Source organism: Helicoverpa armigera, chromosome 6 (assembly GCF_030705265.1).
Source record: "Helicoverpa armigera isolate CAAS_96S chromosome 6, ASM3070526v1, whole genome shotgun sequence".
In the NCBI taxonomy this organism is placed as follows: domain Eukaryota; kingdom Metazoa; phylum Arthropoda; class Insecta; order Lepidoptera; family Noctuidae; genus Helicoverpa; species Helicoverpa armigera.
In genome coordinates, this window is record NC_087125.1 from 9,166,013 (window position 1) to 9,186,970 (window position 20,958).

Consider the following 20,958-nt stretch of genomic DNA (forward strand, 5'->3'; position numbering starts at 1 on the left):
TCTATCTAAGGAACATTTCAATAAAAATACATTTATTGTGATAATAATTTTAATCACCATTTATGAATCTTAAAGCTATGTATGTCTATACAAAAAATATAACTTAAATTTAGTCAGATAATTAGTGAACATCATTATAAATCATCTCACAACCGCTGCAACATCTCCCATCATATAATTCAAATTTCAAACCCATCCATATAATAATATCATTGCTCAACATTAATTCTTCAATATAACAGAAATACTGGTTGTTCAACGTCAACAAACTACAGTGGACTGAAAGTCGTCATGCTAATCACGGCTCCTACGTAATGGATCAAATAGACCGGATGAAGAACTTTCTAGTAAATTGAGCTGTTTACTACGTCCAGCGATTATAATCACAATATAAGTTTTCTATAATATTCTCAACACTTATGAAACATTAATTTTAAAATATTTTTTTCGTCTAATTACCCCTTCGAAATGTGTCGGTCAGATTCCGCGTTCTATATCTACAACCTGAATGTTTATTATTGGCCCGAATTCTAGAACTATACTCTGGCACAGATAAACGACATGTTATAGATCTGTGCCTTGAATATGGGTCTGAAATAGAGGTCATCCCTGGTCGATATTTCGTGAATGTTATAATACTGGTTAATTTTGTTAGCAAATTGGAAAATGCGTGGCACTCACAAGGTACAAAAATAAAGTGGCCTGCCAATAGAAATACAAGTTATTATTTATAAATGTAGCGTGTAGGCCATTCTATCCGTATATTCCCACCACCCGAGACTGGTGAGGTATATATTAATATGCAATATAAGTTACTCGTCTAAACATAATAAAAATACATTGTACATGCAAAGATATATTTACAGTTTTTATAACTTTCTATACTAATCGTAATGAAAATAAGGATTTATCAAGTAACATTAAATTTAAGGATTACTATGCATATTTGATATGCATAATATGTAAATAATGCATGTTAAAGCACCAACATGTGTATAATACGGGAAATATATGAAGCATAATTTTGTATATTTACTTTTACTTTCGTTTTTACGAATCAACATGATTTTTATCACTGGCTCAGTGGACACATAGTCAATCCATTAAATATACGTAATAATTAATGTACGTGCTTTGAAGAGAGATTTGGTAAATGTTAAAATTACACATTAATTAGTCTAACATTATATTAATTCACTATGGACACCTACCTGTACGATTAAAATTCCCTAATAAATGAATGACTAATTTACGTTAATCATATTCTACGTAATAAAAGAGGCGGCCCCATTTACACTACCTAACGTCGTGTGGTTCGCGATGCTGTGTCCACTCCGATACACCGTCGCGTGCCCGCACTTCATACAACGGTCTTGTGCTCGTACTCAAAACTTGAACATAACATAAAGGGCCTTTACAATAAGGGCTATTTATAACCCAGGTACTTATTAGCTGAAGGTCGTAACCAACGTTAACTATTTGATCTTTAGTGCTAACATAACATCAAGTCTGCTGTCTCGAAAAATAAAGGCCTGATTTCTAAATTTAACGAAATTATAAGGTTTATCCGTCGAAAAGTACCAAAATTCCTTCAAATTATAGCAACAAATTTATTCGGTACCGTTTTGGATAAACACGTAGATCGCATTAGAGGTCAGGCAGCGGTTACACGCACGTACATAATGTGAGGTATCGAGATTATAATCTAAGACCTCGAAAATGTTCGTAACCACTCGGCCACGCCCCCCGACGTCTGCTAAAGCTAACTTTCCGTATAACAAACCCTAATTAGCGGCCGTAGCCAGGACTTTAACCTCGAACCTTTGACCGGCAAATGGTAGCTTCGTTTAATGATAGCATTTTATGAAATACAGACGATAAAGTTTGTCAAAAAAACTCGTCGCAGTGAGATGGAAATATGTTTTTTTTAAGTTGTCGTTTGCAAATATTATTGCCAGTTCATTACTAATGATGTGATATTTATTTTAACACATCCAATTGCATTTGCATCTCATTAAAATCCCCCTAATAACTGCCACGAGTTTTTTCTACAAACTACAATATAAGACAATAGTTCGTTACGTAGCTGCATTCGGTCGCGATATCTTCGCGTATTCTCGAACGTTCTCGTTCGTTCAGATGCCAGTCTGACCAGGTGCAGTTGACAGTTGCTGTCAGTCAGTACAAACAGAAACTGACAGCTGTCAACTGCACGAAGATTCAGTGCCCTACAAGATGGTATATTACATCATGTTGGTATCTATAGGCGGTGCATGGTTGCGGAGAGCGTCGCGGATGTATCCGGCGATGCTGGTGTCGGCGACGAGGTGGAAGAAGAACAGATGCTCGAAGCTCTTGAGTGAGATGGACCGCAGTGCGGGCAGACGCAGCAGCAGCGCCGCGAAGCGACCCTCCTCCGAGCCGCGCGACCGCCGGCAGTACTCGTCCAGGCACAGGAACATCTGGAATGTAGAACAACAGTTATATTGACTGAATGAACTATGATACTATAGTCAAATTTTTTTAGCTGTAAAAAAATTAATGAGAGAAAATATGAACGTGTTGAACAGATATAATTCATATTTCTATTGAAATAGAAACTGTAAATAATCTATTACCTAACATTTTATTTTCTTAGGAAAAGAACCATAATAGACAAATGCAACAACTTGTTATTCTTCTAAATTGTTTACCACAACCATAGTTACAACATCTAATTTATACATAATTCAATGGCCGTCGCTTTCAAATGCAAAAGAGGTCAAAAGTGATATGACAAATGCGAATTCATTGAATACAATTACATCGGACGTCGAAGCGACGCGAAAATGACGCTGCAGCGACCACTATTCAAAATATTCAAATGTACATTTGTAGCGTCAGGTGTATTTCAAAACACAATGTATGCAAATTACCTTTTCTCGTAAAACTTCCACCTCTTGCCTGTTTTTCAGTCCCTTCACATCTGAAAAAATAAACGAGAGAAATGTTAACATGTTTATTTATTGTTTGAGCACACGTGAGCAAATAATTTTAATTTTAAATGTTTCAGGTGCGGCCGAGTAAACAAGTGGAGTTTCGATTATTGTATTTATAGGAGACTTTTGTTATTGATCCAATGATTCTCTTGGAAAATTGGACCAATATAAACCAAGTTCAGTAAATTGTGCATTGTGCCATTTGTATAGCGCAGACAGTAAAACTTCTATTTTCGTAAGCAAATACAGCCACCATGTTATTTGGTTTGTAAATAATTATTTTTGTCCTTTTATTAATGAAGGTTAAGTTAATAACAGTAGCTATTTTTATACTAGCTTCGTATAAACATATACATAAGGTCCAGATATCGGAAAAAAGGATCCGTATGTGTATTATCTTACAATTGAAAAAGAAAATATACGTTTTCGCGGTAAAAATATAACAACACGACTAGACTAGTGACCAAGTTCATGAACAACATAAACGCGAGTTTTCTTAATCACCTACTTATAATGAATTTTCACTTTGTTTTAGGAAAAACGTTTATACTGTCGCTGAAAATGCGCCTAATTCACATATTTTTGTCTCTCTCCTCCAGCAGAGAAAATAAAGTTATTTATCTAAAATATAAATATAAGTACGTACCCGGATTGAGCAGTATGATGGCCTTGAGCGCGACGTACTCGGCCTGGTCGACGCGCAGACTGCGCATCTTCAGCGACAGCTCCGACAGCACGCGGTCGAAGATCTGCCCCACGCCCGCCTGCAGCGCCGAGTTGCGGTGCAGCGTCATACCTGGACACATCAAGTTGGTATAAGGTTAATATTTAAACGGTATACTTATTACTAATATATTTATAGATGTTGTGCGGCTGAGGACAAGAATTTTACACACTGATAGCAATAGTGCCACGCACACTGTCCTATAAAAAATCTGTCAGAAATATCAGAAAATCCTTGTCGAAATCAGAATATCGTGCAAAAAATCCGCCATACTATCAAAAGTCCCACGTAGGAGAGATTCCTAAAGGGTTTATTTGGTTGAACAAGATAATTTTGAAATGATCTTTAGTACCATGCGCAGGGGAAGGTTCACTTGGGACGCAAAAGGAATGGTGGAAAATGGACATTGTATGTAACAATTGTGAAATAAACTATCCAAGTGTTATAGCGTTTGGAAAACCAATGACGTTTAAATACGTACCTAAATGTATTGAATTATATGAGAGAGAGGAGAAGGTTACCAAATTATGCTTTTCATCATAGAGGAGTATTTTACTCATATCGAGATTCGTATCTTGGAACCAGTAGTAGCTAATAATAGTTTTCGGAAAGAAATCGCTGAATTATAATAATTCAAATGAAAGATAACATTTAAATAAACATTTGGTATTTATAGGTAAACATTTAGTGTTATTGATAAAAGCTAACCTTGAATTTATAATAAATCCAATAAGATCATCTTATATTCAAGGCTTTTACGTAAAAACTTGGCGTGTCAGCAAATACCACTGATAATATTTAAATAATATAATTTATTTAATAATTCACATTTATTTTGATAGAGCTAATTACTTATGCATATAATAAATGACCATATTTTAAATGTCAGTAACCTTTACGTAATCAAAATGTAAAAAAATCGTAAAGGAAAGGAAGCCAAATCTGTACTTAAGTACATAAATGGCGTGACTATAGGTCAAGTTACTGGATAAAAGGTTTTATTTAACTTCACTCGATCATTTATTAGGCGTTTTATGACATGTAAGTAGGTGTATAGAGGTACCTACCAAAAACCGATAACATAATCTATTTTTGAAACGATTGACTTATTTGAACTTTTAATCGAATAAAAAATAAGTCAATTGTATCCAAGATTAATAAAAACCTAGTGGAATCAATCGTTCGAAACTACTTGTTATAGGAGTTGGTACATTGATGACAAGCATACAATATGACGATACACGCTAGTGTCACACCATTTACCATCGCGGCACATACTCTTGACTAAGTAAAAAGAAAACATCGGATTATATTATAGGCAATCGTAAAAATACAGAAAAAATCTACGGGATTTTGAATAATAAATTGTATTTTGATATAAAGTGCATCTTTTGGCATTTTGGTCGTGTTTGTAATTCGATGTTTTTTGCTACATGATGTTTAAATAAAAAGTTAGTTCTTACCAGGCATGAGGCACATGAGTTGTGGCGGCGACGTAGTTCTGTTTCCAGTGCCATCCACGCCGTCTCGCTCTTCAGTCAGGTACTGAAACAGTAGGCATTTCAACATGTTAAAATATTGACACAAACTTGTCGACTGGACTTTTCAGGTATTTTTTTATGTAATAATTAAGACATTACTATAGTTTCAGCCACTCTTTCTGGCTTAATCAATAGTTGCTACATTTTTCATTGCCATTAACAATATTTTAGAATTAGCCTTAGCAAAGCCTTCGATATAAAATCAGAAAAAAACTTGGTACATGTTTTTATCAAAGAAACATTTGCAAGCTATATTTGTCGCATGATGTCACTCTGTATAGTATGAACTAATAATATGTTCTGTGTTGCATCGAAATAAAACATGCTTTAGCTTCGTTTTTATAGCAAACCATTAGCAAAAATAATATCCCCCACTTCGCTAATGAAACCTTACCCCGCTATAATGCATTTGGTCAGGTATTACTGCCAAACTGCGATTAGCCAAACTCAATCCGGATAATGATTACCACACAAAAGATATGAGGATAAAAATAATAAGCTTTGTGTCTGTTTTTCTTAGGTCCTTATAGTGTATGATGTTACCGTCAAAATATCGGCCAATTTCTTGAAATACTGCTTTGAAAAAGATAGATGTGTGTGTAGCAGACTTTTATCATGACTACCGCTCTAGAAAGCCTCTCGACGATTGTAGAATTCTCAAGTTCAGTATTTGTCATTATGTGCTCCAACTCCTGCACTATTTAAGACCTACATACCTTATGCCACTTACAATGCAGTGTGCGTGGCTAAACACTGGACATACATCAAAATCAGAAATACAAACCTCCATAGACCGCCACGCGATGGCGAAGAGCAGCAGTTCGTTCCAGGAGCCCTTGATGAGCAGGATCTGGTCTTCCAGCTCCAGCTGACTGAAGTGCGGGATGTCGCGCGCCCATACCACTAACGCTGCTATTTGTTTGTTGCCTGTAATGTTATAAAACAAGATTTTTTATTTGGAAGAAGGAGAATGAGCATTTTTAATAACATCTGCCTATGCTTAAATATCGTTAAAAAGTTAGCTTCATCAGGAGACTACTTTCTAATTTCATTAAAAAATATTTATCTTTCTTCTTCATAGAACTATATAAATATCTGGTAAATATCAGTAGTTGCGATAATATCCTCACAGAACAAATATTGAACTAAAACATAATAGCTCTTGTATATTATGGGAAGTCTGATAATGCATCACAGATACCTACAACTCTAATAATACCTATAAAATATGCTTAAGTAGTATAATATTATTCCAGATCGGAAGAGTTTATAATATAGATATAAAATGCAAATACTACAAGCTCCTTTTAGAGGTTGAGAAAAGGTTGATATAGAGCACACGCCCGCCATCAAATACATCACATAAGTACTTCAGATTGTGACGACACACCAAAATCACGAGTTTCAGCTTCGTATATAGAAAATATGTAAAGTATTACAGTAGACTTTCAACCACACCTCGACGAGATTAATGGGTACAAAAATAATATTTACAAGCAATTTTATCGCATGCCTGTCAACGTTGATTTATGACTATTATATATCATTGGAACCTACCACAATTCTATCAAACATACGTACAAATAAGAAAACTCGTCCTGGTAGATAACGCAATCCGAACGACAAACAAATCTGTTTTGTTCGCAAATAATAAGAAGAAAGTTATTTAAGGAACGTGCCATTATCAATCTACGGTAGATTGACAACCGGGACACAAGATGTGACTCCGAGACAAACATCTTGATTGCACCAAATAACTTGCTACCTACCATTAATTTCGTATGAGCCCAAACATAGGATCAATTCGCAATAAATTAAAAGAGAATTACGGCTTAATCGAATCTGTGCCCACGCAAATTATAGGGAGGACAAACAACGAGGAAAAGGGATTCCAGCTAATATATTAAGCCTGAGAAAAATACACCTACTAAACCATACAAAATAAAATTACTGCGTAGCATCTTTGTTCTACACACGTAGTCCGCTCAATTTTTGATAAGCTATCGTTACAAATGTAAACCATTGTCACACTTAGTTTCAAGATAAGAACTTGTTGGAAAAAAGTGATAGTAGAAAGTGACCCGATAAGAAATAGGTCGGATTTAAAATAATAACTTATCACACGCTATATTGTGTTAACATGACCACAGTGGGATTCCCCAAAGGGCTGGCTTTACGACATACCTAAGAACCTACATGAAGCGTAGTGTTCGGCTGAGTGCCTACTTCAAGTTAGGTAAGTAATAAGTCATTTAAGGAGGCCAGGCTTCTACTGTGAAATCCCACAAGGAAAAACCCTACTACACCTTGCCAGAATGGAGCATAGAACCTAGAAGCAAAAGCATTTGGCCTTGCGAACCTATCCTTAAACCGCAAAAGGCCTTCTTAATAAAACTATTGTAATTCAAAAGAATATTCTACTTGGGTACAAAAATGTGACGCATTTACCTACGATACATATCATGAAGAAAGTATGTATAAGGATAAATGCTTATAGGCTTTGATGTTGTATCGATTTACGTCGCGTTAAGGAAAATATTCCTCCTTGACTGTTTTTTGCGTAGTGTTTACGGGATTTTTGATGTATGGGCCGACGTGTTTTCCTCAAAAGTTAGGGTGGCAGATTTAAACAAACAACAACAGAGATAAGATTGATAGAAATTATACTTAAATATTGTAATGAAAACTATAGACTCATTGGAAATTCAAAACTTGATGGAAAATTCAAGTTTAAGGTTAACAACTATTTTGTGGTTGACCTTATTCTGTCTTGTCTGTTTTTGGATTTACAAACTTGCTGTTATTATTTATAATATAATGTGTATGCATGCATACTTCATGCTGAAAATTACAATACTTAATTATTATTGTTTGTATAGTATAAAAAAGATTGATACAAATGTTAAAACATCTTGTACTTCTAGAAAACACCTATGTAATAATTCCAAGAATCCTTAATGACAAACAATTTTTTTATTCGTGTTATCTTGTTCATAGTTTTTGTGAGATCAATTTGACAAGGACTAAGAGATGCATAGTAATTAAATAATTACATGTATTAATGCAGGTTTTAGCTATTCATTTAGAACTATATCTATAACTGCATAGTTCATTGTTATATACCATGAAAAATCTAAGCTGGTACCTGATTTCCTTGCTAAAAGGATATATTATTGTTCTCGTTTCAAAGTATTAATGGTTAAGCCTTAACTAATTCACCGACCTACATAATAACTTAACTCTTTCCCACGTAGCTAAACTAAAAGAATGTTGATACAAAAATGTAGCATTATAATAATTCAAGAAACATAATAATATATATTTTGTGGACACAAACTGTGACGCCATTTTAAACCAGTTTGGAATTATGTATGCCATTGTAATAATGTATTTATGTACATAAATACATATCAACATATCTGTGTTTTTATGGTGGAGCATTCTTATTTTTGCTTTTTACTCTATTGGTAAAAATTCTCTGTTTAGGATAAATGTTGGGCAAAATTGTGATAGGTACTAACTTCGATACATGAATTTTGTGTACTCAGAGTAACAGTCAAAAATGTTTCATGATATTGAAATCCATATTTGACTTTGAATTATAGAATAACTGTTCGATAACGTGACTTAGATTTTTTTTGAGGCTGCAAGACATAAAATACAATCATCTACATAAAATTCCACCAAATTTCTCAAGATTGCACAACAAAATGAAATCCTATTTTTTGTCCTATTCCTTTGGTGCATAGATAATTTTTTCTAATCACATGACAATCGGCAGGTGCGGAGGTAGGTCGGTACAAACAACATGATATGCATATCATGCTGAATTGCTAATGTTGCTAAACGATGAACAGTGCCCTACCTGTGACCGGTGATGTTTGAACAGACACGTCATAGGTGCCTTTTGTTTAGGGCTTCGATAGCACGTGGTGGGGAGGCCCAAAAAATATTTGCGTATTAAGTTGCGTTGCCCTTAATAGGGGACGTTTGCACTTAATTACTTGTGATGCAGAACCTATTGATTGCATTTATGTGCTTAATTTTAAATCACACAATATGTACCTATAAGGTTATCATCATTTGCCTAGCCATTCCCCAACTTGGGGTCGGCATCTAGCCTCACTGGATGTAACCGAGTACCTACCAGTGGTTTTGTTTTTTATATAATCACACAACAATAAATAATAAAGTAATCTAGTAAATGTCAATAATAAAATAAGTAGTAGTAGTAGTTACAAGAACCAATTTAAATAGCCGTCGAAGCTCCAAAGATTTCCTAAAGACCATCATAAAGTTCTTCTTACCTATTTGACAAAGGCTGGAGACAGGGGCGCGGAACTTAGGCGGAACATTGCTGTCAGGACCCACACGGAGGAACTGGAACTCTTCGCTGGGGTCAGCTACCAATGACTCCATCTCCAGCAACCGCTCGATTGATAACTCCTGAAGGATCAGAAACGTGAAAGTTTCAATGTTTTTTTGCTCTTTAAGGTAAAGAACTTCCCACATTGCTAGCCCGGCTTAAGAAGGGCCTCCTTATTTACCAATGATTGTGAAAGGCCATGTATTTTTTAGTCATATGTAGTTGAATTAACTTCCACTTGTAGAATACTCAATTGAAAGAAATGTAATTATGTTGTTTGCAAAATTAGTGGGTCTGCCCTGATGTTCAATCATGTTCATGACTAATTCCAGAACTCAACCAGTTTTAGAGACCGAATTTTTATGACGTCTATTTCAACATTTAAAAATTCTTTTGAAAATATTATTCCGATTTGTATAAAAAATCTAAACTCGAAATATATTTCTATGACTTTCAGGTTCAGTTGGAAAAATATTTATTATACTTCAAACTGGTACACGTCCAAAACACAGTTGTCCGTCATTCGATAAAATATCAAGGATTCATAAAATGAGGTTTAATTAAAAGTGAGTCGTAACTAAGCTAGATATTGTCTGACTCTACACCATTATAATATGTAAATAACGTTAATTATTATTTAAAGTTGAATTTTGTTCATTAGTATCAGGTTTAACCAGATTATTACTTTTAGTACGTTAGGTAAGTAATTAAAACTCTAACAACTCTGTTTTCTTTGGACCGAGATTTTAAAAGGTTGTCGATATTTTATAACATCTATTTTTCGCTAGTCTGCGGCTTGTAATAATACAACCTACACGCCACGCCCACATTAGATGTTTTTATATTATCTTTTTGAAAGTAAAAACAAACCCTTGAAATGGTTGAAAAAATAAAAGCTTTACGGTCATTGCATTCTCCACACTTAAACCCATCGAGTATGTCATATCTCTGGTAAAAGCTCCATTAAACAATAAAATATTGCAAAACAAACACACTCCAGGATTTAATCCACCCTGTATAATCTACAAACAGTTCAGTGATCACGTTCATCACGATAAAAAGGATATCGATATCGACAAACATTTGCAGCTCGAAATAAAAACAAAGACGTGGCGCATCACTAGCCGTAGAGTTGTTTACTCGTCGGCCATTTTAATATTATGATTAATCTAGGATATCGTTTTAATTTAGATGCAGTTTATTACTTGTCCAGGTATCTATTACATTCTGTCTTTAAACTTGGGTTAATTTTATTAGCATCTAGAAATAGCAGCACAGTAAAACATATTTATTGTCCCATATACCTTACATAATTATCTGCATTCAATAAAAAAACAATGTTGCTTTTTATAAAGTTTTTATGTGAAATAAATTATTTACTACCATTTTGAATGGGCATACATGTAGTAACGAGCAAAATATGTATACTCAAATGGAAATTAACGACTTTGAAATTAATTTACATGCGAGCGAAGTTAGGCGCTAAGCCTTGTTCGATACTTCGTCCCATTAAAATCGGTTCGGCTTCTAAGTTACAGCGACATTTATGCGCCTGGGCAACTGTTGAGCGTAGTAAGTTTTCATTAAACTCGACTTAAACACGAGAGGAGTCGAGCACAAAATTGTTTATTCGTCTGGGAGTTGTTAGTTCACATTCAAATATCATTTCTGTTTTATATTTACTCTAATTATGTTAGTGGTAGTAAAGGGCACGGCGGAGCTAATTGAGGATTGCTTCTTGTAAACATCGTGTTCAGCAATTAAGTATTTTTAGTACTAGTTATACCTATTGCGTATTGTTTGGAATAAACGTAGTTCATAAAATATTGCGCATTATTTTATATCCTTCATTTGTATGACATTGTTTATCACGTATAAGGACATTTGAGGTGCGGTACCTTCATATAACATCGATAGACTAATCGTACCCACTCAGAACGACGACACTTAAAACTCGGCATAATTGTTAGCTAACCGAATCTTTTGAAATTGCCATCAAGAACACGCAAGGCCTAAAACTGCCAAAGATATCTTATAACTAAACTTACACTACAAAGATATAAAAGTGACACCACATCACACGATTAGTACCTGTACCTGCACAGAGCTGCTCGGATGTGCATCCTCCGTACCTCTGGCTCCTCTCTGCCTCTCCTCCTGAACCGCCTCTCTCTTCATCCCGCACGCAAGACATTTCTGGTACCTGCAGTACTGGCATCTGTTCCTCTGGCGCTTGTCTATGATACAGTTCCTTTCTTCACGGCACGCGTATGTCAAGTCTTTTCTTACCGTCCTTTTGAAAAAACCTTTGCAACCTTCACAACTGGAACAAAAATGTTTTACTAAGACTTGGTAAATTTTTCACCCTTTGGTGTTTGGACTTGCTTTTCTGTCAAACATATAAAATAAGTACCCAAAGCTAAAGTAGTGAATAAAGAGATTTAAGTAAAAACCCAGACTTGCTATTAATGACCCTTAATAGCCCGCACAAACCAGTATTAATAATAAAACAACTGACGTTGAAAGAAATCGATTTCTCAACGTTACCTGTACATAGTTTTATTCGAATCGAGCAACATTTGAATGAGCATTCATAAGTATACAATGTGTCCCGGGGATAAGTGACCGCCCGAAATTTTTTGAATATTTGTACAAAATTAAGGATAATTTCATTTATATTTTTGAAAAAAATCATTAAAAAAATTTTATTGTCAGGCCTGTTAATAACAGGCTTTGCTCTTTTTTTCAAATTTCAACTGACTGTATTTTTGCATTTGTCTGAAATAGCAGCAAACATTGTTGTGAGCTATTGTAGTAAATATCATGTAGTTTATTAATAAATTAAAAGAAAGTGATATTAAGGGGGCATTTATTGGACTTATTTTGAAAAAACTGAAAAAAAGGCGTTATTTTCTTTGAATTTTTATTTTCTTTTTTTTCTAATAAATGTTTTATTACATTTTTGTTATGTTTGATAATTTTAATTGATAAACTATGATGTCGGCTAGTCAATAAAGAAAAAAGAATTTAAAAAGATGTAAAAACTTAGGAAATATCTTTAAAAAACTGCAGCACGTCACAGTATTTACTAAAAATCATTAAAAAAAAAACAAAGGCGGTAAGTCCCAAATATAAAGAAAATTATCCTTAATTTTGTACAAATATTCAAAAAATTTCGGGCGGTCACTTATCCCCGGGACACATTGTATAAAAGATCGCGAAATTACCATATAGGTAGGTAGTTGGAAAAACAATAGCATTCACATCTGCAAGTGCAGACAATTCTTGTGACTGGTTGATTTGTTATGATAGAATGTATTAATGTCTCCTTTATAAAAACCTATAGCTGGAAAGACCAGGACGTGGTAAGAGCTGAAAAGAATCCTCGAAAACACCCTACCGAATATTAATTCCTAAGAGATTTGAAGAATATCATATTTGTTTGTAAGTGACTGTAAATTTAATGATGATGCATCACCTGCTAAGCAAATGCAATCACTAAAATAATCAAGAGTGTCAAACAAGTCTACTCTTGAGCTGTCAACTAAGAATCCACATAGTACATACCTACTCATTACCATACCATTTGCAGAGATACCGCTAATAAACAGAACACAACTAATAGCCAATGTGGATACACACTAGGATCAGTATAATATAGATAGACTGTAGTATATCTATTTACTCGCTCAAAATAATCGATAAAATATTCTTGTAGTACCATTATAAATAGATTGAGCCGTATAATGCTAGGAATATGAGCTTTTGAATTAATAAAGAGTTTGGAAACGCTATGAATATCTGTCAATATTAAACCCGGGGTACCTAAGGTTATCCTTATTTTATAGCTATAAGATATCGTAAGAAGTATTTGATGACCGTTGTTCAACTGTCTGTTAATGTTGGAATAATCCTAAATGATCTATGTGTTTAGAAAAGAGTATGACGTAGTTCGTACAGTTAAACATGTTAGGTTAGGTTAGTCACTGACTGATATATTTACCAAAATGAGTTTGGCTCAGATAAAAAAGATTGTACGAAAGCCAGCTGATAAACAAAGTTTTCGTACTTATTTATTCATTAGCAGCTTCTTGAACGAAACTAGCATTGAAAATAGGACTCTATGAATCGTACTTCTTTTTAAACTTGCAATGTTTTTCTTGCAAATACGAATGCTCCCAGTATATTCGCAACTTTATCACAGCGACGCGGAGCATGCATCACGAATCAATTTAGCACATTGTGGTCTATTTCAAATTCACTTCATTCAATTGGTGTTACTCGCATAACATAAATAAATGAACTTTATCATCCCCATTAATATTAGAATGAGTTAGATTACATCATAACACTTGTGTTAGAGAAGTAGGTACATTTTCTGCGTTGTTATAATCCGAAGATCCTTCGGGAATAAAGGATGACATCGGCGGGCTCTCGATCATATTATCCCACATTATTTCAATATCCTTGGCTGTTGAACTGTCTTGTCTATTGACTAAATTAGAGAGCGTATTGAAAAGGATATTTGATATTTGTTGTTTGGTCCCTTTTGTTAGCAAGGGTGTGAAAAGGATAACTCCAAAATGAAAGGATACATCACTGATACGGTTTTGTGGACAGTGTTATTTATAGCCTCATGTGTAATTAAATTAAAGTCAGGATGTATCAGCTCAGTGCGTCGTAAAAGTCATCTAAAGAAGCAAATAAAAACTGTTCAAGTCAGATTGTAGACTTTAGAGCAAGACTTGAGAGGTAATTTGGCACTTGGAATAGCTTCTTTATATATATCTGATAAAATAAACTTCAAATCTCTTCACGAATATGAGGTTTCAAGTAAATAAGACAACAACGACATTAAGAATAAAGCAAATCTAGTAGCAAAAACATAAACTTCAATCTCTTACATCACCTTCGAAAGAGAAAACTTTTGATAAATACGATTTCAATATGAATGACATCACTAGTTATCATACGAAAGGTTCTGTATCCGCATACGTGATCTTAACCGACATTAATATTTGGGGACAGAATTTTCCTCGATCTAGATCTTCCAAAACATTTAAGGCGAACAACAAAATAAATTCCACAATGCGGTTGGCGTAACTTCTAATCTTACTTCAAATCTTTATGCAGACATACATACAGAGACATACATAACATAAATGGTACGTATTACTCATGTTTTCTATGCAGAACTGCGCATTACTCGTTGAGTTGTGCAATGAAATAAAAAGCACAAGTAAAATCAATAGGAGTCAGGTCAAAAGGAACAAGCGGTGACGGTGACGCATGTAATTCTCTCGGGTCGACCAACTTAATGACATGATTGCGTTTTGAGCCTTCGACGTGTGTTTCGCAACATCGTCCAGTCGTGACGAATTCCACTTTCTCTTTACCACACAAAGTGAGATATTGATTTTTCGAATACAAATAGAAAATAAATCGTTTCTCGAATTATGAATTTTCTGAGGCTTATGTGAAATTCAACCGTTACGTGAAATTTTTCGCGCGTTCGTCACTCTATATTTATGAGTCAGCCACAATGTTGTGAAGAGAATTTGTAAACCAAGTGTTTATGTGTTGGCTAGGTAGATGCTACGTATTAATGGCAGCATAAGAGACCGTGGCTGCGGGCGTGGTCGCCGGGCCATTGTCCGGTTTCTTCAAAGTTTTCAAACATAGCTTTAAATCTTGTATGTTAGAGCTTTAAATCAACTCGTGTGCGAGCACGCACGCCAATAAATTAGGCAGGTAGGTGTACTACTCTTTAGAATTTGCAAAGAACCCATTTATAGTTTAGGTTATTGTTTTAAAACGATGAAACCCCTGTGATATATTGACGATTAAAATGTCAATATTATTATGCTATAATTTAGTTTTATGGACTAATTAATGCTGCATAATTAGGAATATATTATAGACTGTTAGTAGGTGTTCCATGTTATAAAGGCACATTATATTAGCAGTAGCTACCTACTCAACAAAATGGCGCGCGATTACATCGAACTTGAAAGTTTTGAAGGTTATTCAATTCAATTTACGATCGTGTAGGTATTAAAAGTGGACTACGAATCGATAATTGTTTTTATCGCTGGTGTTAACAATAGATACGAAAATAAAACAAGTAAATTACATTGACTAATTGTCTGGTTTGTAGCAAGTAACGATGCACTTCGACAAATGCATACTTTTTCGAACTTCAGTGTGATGTGTGGGGTAAACTCGATCTTTGGTACCTTCATCGACTTTGCTTTTCAGGGGCACTTTTGTAACATCTTGTTTATGGCAGAAGATGAAGTCAATATACCTAGATGAAAAGTCCAAAGTTACTTAAATATCCTCTATTATTTAAACATAACAAAATGAAAACCCACCAAAATGAGACTAGATTCGCATTTCATTGCGTTTTACGTTAACATAATTTACATAGCTACGGTCGATACTGCGCAACCGACTGAAAACAAAACGTTTTCAGTTGAAAGAACACAACTACGCTAGACAGCTTAGAAATAACTAGCATTATCGTGTAAGAATTAACTCGATCGGACATACTAAGGCTTCCTTTTGCCTTGGAGTACATAATTTATTATGTTTCTAATGCAAATTGAATACGTACGGAGTGCATTCATTTGTGTTAATTTATTGAAGCATGTATGTAAATTGTTGTTTATATAACATCAGGCGAGGAATTAAAAACCATTTGTTGTTTTACTTATAAGCATAATGCAACACATTCAGCAGTAAGACATACTTACTTACTAAATAGTACATGCGTTCTATGGACTATTTAATAAGTGCATAGGTAGGTACAGGTTTTACTGAATTACTTATAATAAAAAAGCACCACGTAAATAAAAGTCTTACTTTCGTGATTATACCAAAAATGTATTAAAACTTTGAAGAAAAGGTTTAATGAAATCCAATAAACTTTCAAAGGATAGCTGAACAACGAATGACAAACTATATATTTTTTGTTCGACACGTAAAAAACTTAAACTTTTCTCGTGAAAAATGATTTCATTATTTTTTTAGAAAGAAGAAGAAATATCAATATAATGCATTCCTGAATCACGATAATATTACCACAGGTAAAACAAAACATTTCAGGGAATCTTACAGTACTAACAGAAGATATAGGTACAAGTAAGTAGGTATCTCTATGAAAATCAACATAAACGTTTATTTTCCATAATGATTAGCTGCGCTCGAAGGCTTGGAAGAAAACTCAGAATCGTAACTGTTAATTAACTTACCTGAAAAGTCTATTTTCTTTTTGCTTTAAATCAATTTTTATATAAAAGATAAAATCTGTATCATTAATTGAAAAACATATTTTTAATTTTATCAAAGCCAAGCCTGTAATTTAATTGAATTTGCTTTATACTTTAAACAATAAAATCATTTCTTTAATTTCTTTGAGAGATAATATCTTTATTATATCAAAAATAATTCGAACCGGGATTTACTTCATTGGAAATTCTGTCTATGCTTCTCTCTATGTAAAGCTGTGGCTTAAATCTGTTTTGAACTAAATAAGGGATGGTCCCTATTTGATGCGGGACTGCCATCAAGCACAGATTCTTAGCAAAACACATGACTCAGCTTCAATTACCTACATTACTACGTAGAACCCTATTCACGTATTTCACAAAAAAGCTGTGGTACAAAAATAGCGATACACGCGTTCTGTCTATGTACATGCCTTGCCACACGTGCCAAGGTACAAATATACACCATCATAGCCGTATAATTTATTTATACTTAAAACGAATATAAACAAATGCGAGAATTTTCGATATCAGGAATTTCTTGAGATTAATTCGTTGACAAGCCTTTCGTTGGCGTCGGGGTGTCGAAGCCCGACTTAGAAATTGTTATGGAGCAGGCGATGTTTACCTACATTAGGGTGGAGCGATTTTATTTTTTTTGAATTTTTACTTCGGCATACCTGTATAAAGTTGCTATTTTAGGTCATTACTAAATACGAGAAAGCTCAGTTTGTTTACGTCAAGTTTAGAGGTGCCCCCATCATCGTAAAGTTTTGAAAATTTGCGCAAATTCCATAAAATCGCAAACATTGTATAAACCCGGAATTATATTCTTAGCGATGCTTTATTAGTGTAAACTAAACAAGATTGAACTTGAAACGTGTTTGTTCTGATCGGTAGGTAACGGGGTGCGGGGAAGGGGTATTTTTTATTTCACTCCCTCACATCAAAGAAATGGCATTAGCCAACTCGCGCGCGTACACGAGCTCACTTGTTTGTCGTGCACTTAGGTACTTGACACATCGAATCTGACGGCTGGGAACAAATACATATATTGTAAGTAATATTTTTCACATTCAAAACTTGCAGTTTCGGTTATAACCGTAGTACTATTAAAAGTATTCTTTGTCTTAATTACAGAAATATGTTGCAAGTTAAAACACGACAAATGTCAAGCTGTCCTGCCTCTGGTTTGCCAGAAAAGTTACCTGTTTCCCAGTTACCAACTTACAACGACATTATGAAATATTATTTATTTATCAAAAATGAATTGAAGCCTGATATAACAACAAAAGAGCCGTTCATGAAATATCTGAAAGGCTGGCTCAAGAAGTTTTATAAATATGGCAAAAATCGTCGCTGCCAACTGTAAGTTTCAAAAGAATCCTACAATTGATTCGCGTTTATCATGACAAATACAGATACTTAATGAAACCATATCGAGGCCGTCAAACGGACATTAAATACCAAGAAAAAATGTATAAATTCATATCAGACTCTCATAGTTTCTTTGATATTTGTAGCTGCAAATGCAAAGTTATATCGGATTGTAACTGTCCTAAAGAATGTCGCATTCCCAAGGAGGAAGTTGTTTTTTTATTGGATCAAAGAACGACCAGAAAAATGATGATAGGCGGTGTCGATGTGGCTACAACGGCAAAAATAAGAAAAAACAAGAAAGAAAAGAAAAAGCTTTATATCGCAGTAGAGAGGTTAACTATTTTGATAAACCTTGTTGTTCTCGTTCATTGACTGATGATTTGGTAACAGAAAGCAGCAGCTCATGCGATAGTTTGCTTGTGCCATCTACTAGTCCTCAGTATAAAAACCCAGAACAGGTAAAACATAAAGCTTCGCCACCTAATAAAAAAAAACGATTGAATTTAACCTCATTAGCTCTTGCATGCGATCGTACTGGAGTTTCGGATAGAGCCGCTGCTATTATAGCTTCTTCTGTCTTGAAAGATGTTGGCATTATTGAAACCTTGAAAAATGTGGTCAAGAACGGTCTCAGCATGTGTCAGATTATTGATTTTCCATGTCACACTCAAGCAGTAGAGCGCTGCATCAAGTTGGTGACAGAAGCATCAAATGCAGTTTGTGGAGATAATACAAGAGACGGTTTCATTAGAGCGAGACTGCTTTCTCGTAAACGAATGCCTACTTTTAATACGAAAAAACAGTTTGATATTTAAGTTTGCTTTTTTAATGTTTAATTTTTCAATAAATAGAAAAATTGGATTTTTTTATATTTTTTATTTTCATCTCCTCTGGGGCACCTCAAAATATTGCGACTGGTAAGTCAAATTTTGTACACTTGTTTTGAATATTATAAGACAACTTTTCATCCCTATTCCGTTGAGAAAAAACGATTTTTTTTTTGCTCCATACATTTTCGCTCCACCCTAACCTACATACATAATTGTTATGCGATCCCTTACCCTAAAATCTACGCACATCGCGGTATCAATCGTCTATGAACTGCCTGATATTATCATCTAAGTACCTTCATATTTAGGTGTAGAAATGCTCTCTATCTTGGAATACATTATTGAAGTTCAGTTGAAAATCATCAGAGCTTTCAAGTTTGATCTTATTTCATTATGCTGTTGAAGAGAAGTAGAACACACTGTATAATGCGAATAATCGTTACAGATATAGAAAAATGTTACTGTAGGCTTATTGTGCAGTATAGCGCAATACCATAAAGGACGCGAATGATTTATATGTTGCTTCAAGCATTTGATGTAAAATCCATGAAAGACTACCTGCCTTCCAAGTTACAATACGTGATTTTCAAATCAACATAAAAAATATCAAGGTGAAAAAAATGTCTTCTGAATGGCATTACGAGCGGCTGTCGATCGATAGAATTGTAAATCGCTTCAATAATGTATCGCTAAGCGAGTATTTTATAAGCAGCTTGTAAACTTTAGTTTCAATAGTCGAATAAACGAATCGTCCCACGCCCGCAAAGTTCAATTAAAATGTTAAGAAATAATAAGAAGGTGTAAAATCTTTAACTTTGCGCATGCCATAACATAATATTCATTTTACACGCAACCAATAAATGTTGTATTCACGGTACGGGTACACACGTACAGAGTTCTTTTCTACACCGACGCAACACCAGCGAGTCTGTCTAGACGGCATCTCCACCTACTTATAATATACATCAAATTATCGACATAACAGCTAAACAGTACGACCATTATACTGCTTACCAGCCAATAATCGGTAAGTGTTATCTATGCCATTTATTTGCGATTACTTCAATTAAATTAATTTTTATTACGACCACAGTGTGTCTTTTTATTCCACTTGTTCAATTGAAGTGTAAGTAGGTTCTTTTTATTTGCAATTTAATTGTTTATGCCAAATCGTATTTAAAAACTTCAAACACCATATCTTTGGAAAATTGTCTGCATTTGAATTTATTGGTGATGATTAATTTAGGGGCGTGGTTTGATGATTTCAGTGCACGCGCCATTTAAATTTAATATAATGTTCATATCAAAATATTCCGTCAAAACGACATCACGTTTCATAAAGATTAATCGTTAGTAGGTATAACTACACACAGTATACCTACGCCTCATATTCCTCACATGCCATTTAAGAACACGTGATGAGAAAACAGGTTCTTCAATTGTAATAAAATTTACAGTCGCTAACCATTTTTGCATTTTTAATTAAAAATAATAAAGATCCATAGCCCATCTTAGACCGTAACTGAATGCGCGACGAATTGATTGACATTTTAATTTTAGTCGAGACTCTAGGTTTCCCAAGAGTGATCTAATACCTGCTCAGACAGATGAAAAGAAAAAGCAATGTGTAACGATCCTCCATTTTCTTTTCCCGAGAGGATGCCACTTCAAGGGATTTTAAATCTCTTAATTAGGAATCTTGGCCGCCTGTAAAAACTATAATGAAAGGTGAACGTGTATTTTGCCAAGCATTCAGGGCTATTTTATATTTACACACGTTTTTCGTCTATTATTGTGAAATATCTCACCACGCTACCGTGTCCGTCAGAGAAACTAAACAGCTGACTTAAATTATGTATTTTTGCACTCAC

The 20,958-nt window shown here is 34.4% G+C and overlaps 1 protein-coding gene across 11 annotated transcripts in view; it reads right to left on the reverse strand.

Moving 5' to 3' along the window:
• Positions 1–31: 31 nt before the first annotated feature.
• LOC110381423 (protein ultraspiracle homolog) overlaps positions 32–20,958 on the reverse strand; it is a 37,076-nt gene continuing 16,149 nt past the window's right edge. For 10 of the 11 annotated variants that reach the window (XM_049850690.2, XM_049850681.2, XM_049850683.2 and 7 more), the window contains 7 exons: positions 11,701–11,932; positions 9,551–9,689; positions 6,028–6,170; positions 5,166–5,247; positions 3,625–3,774; positions 2,916–2,965; positions 32–2,462 (listed from right to left, as the gene is read on the reverse strand). In XM_049850690.2, the coding sequence (XP_049706647.1) occupies positions 2,244–2,462; positions 2,916–2,965; positions 3,625–3,774; positions 5,166–5,247; positions 6,028–6,170; positions 9,551–9,689; positions 11,701–11,932 (1,015 nt within the window). In that variant the 3' untranslated portion in view covers positions 32–2,243. The remainder of the gene's footprint in view (positions 2,463–2,915; positions 2,966–3,624; positions 3,775–5,165; positions 5,248–6,027; positions 6,171–9,550; positions 9,690–11,700; positions 11,933–20,958) is intronic. The other variant, XM_049850689.2, reaches the window with a different exon arrangement.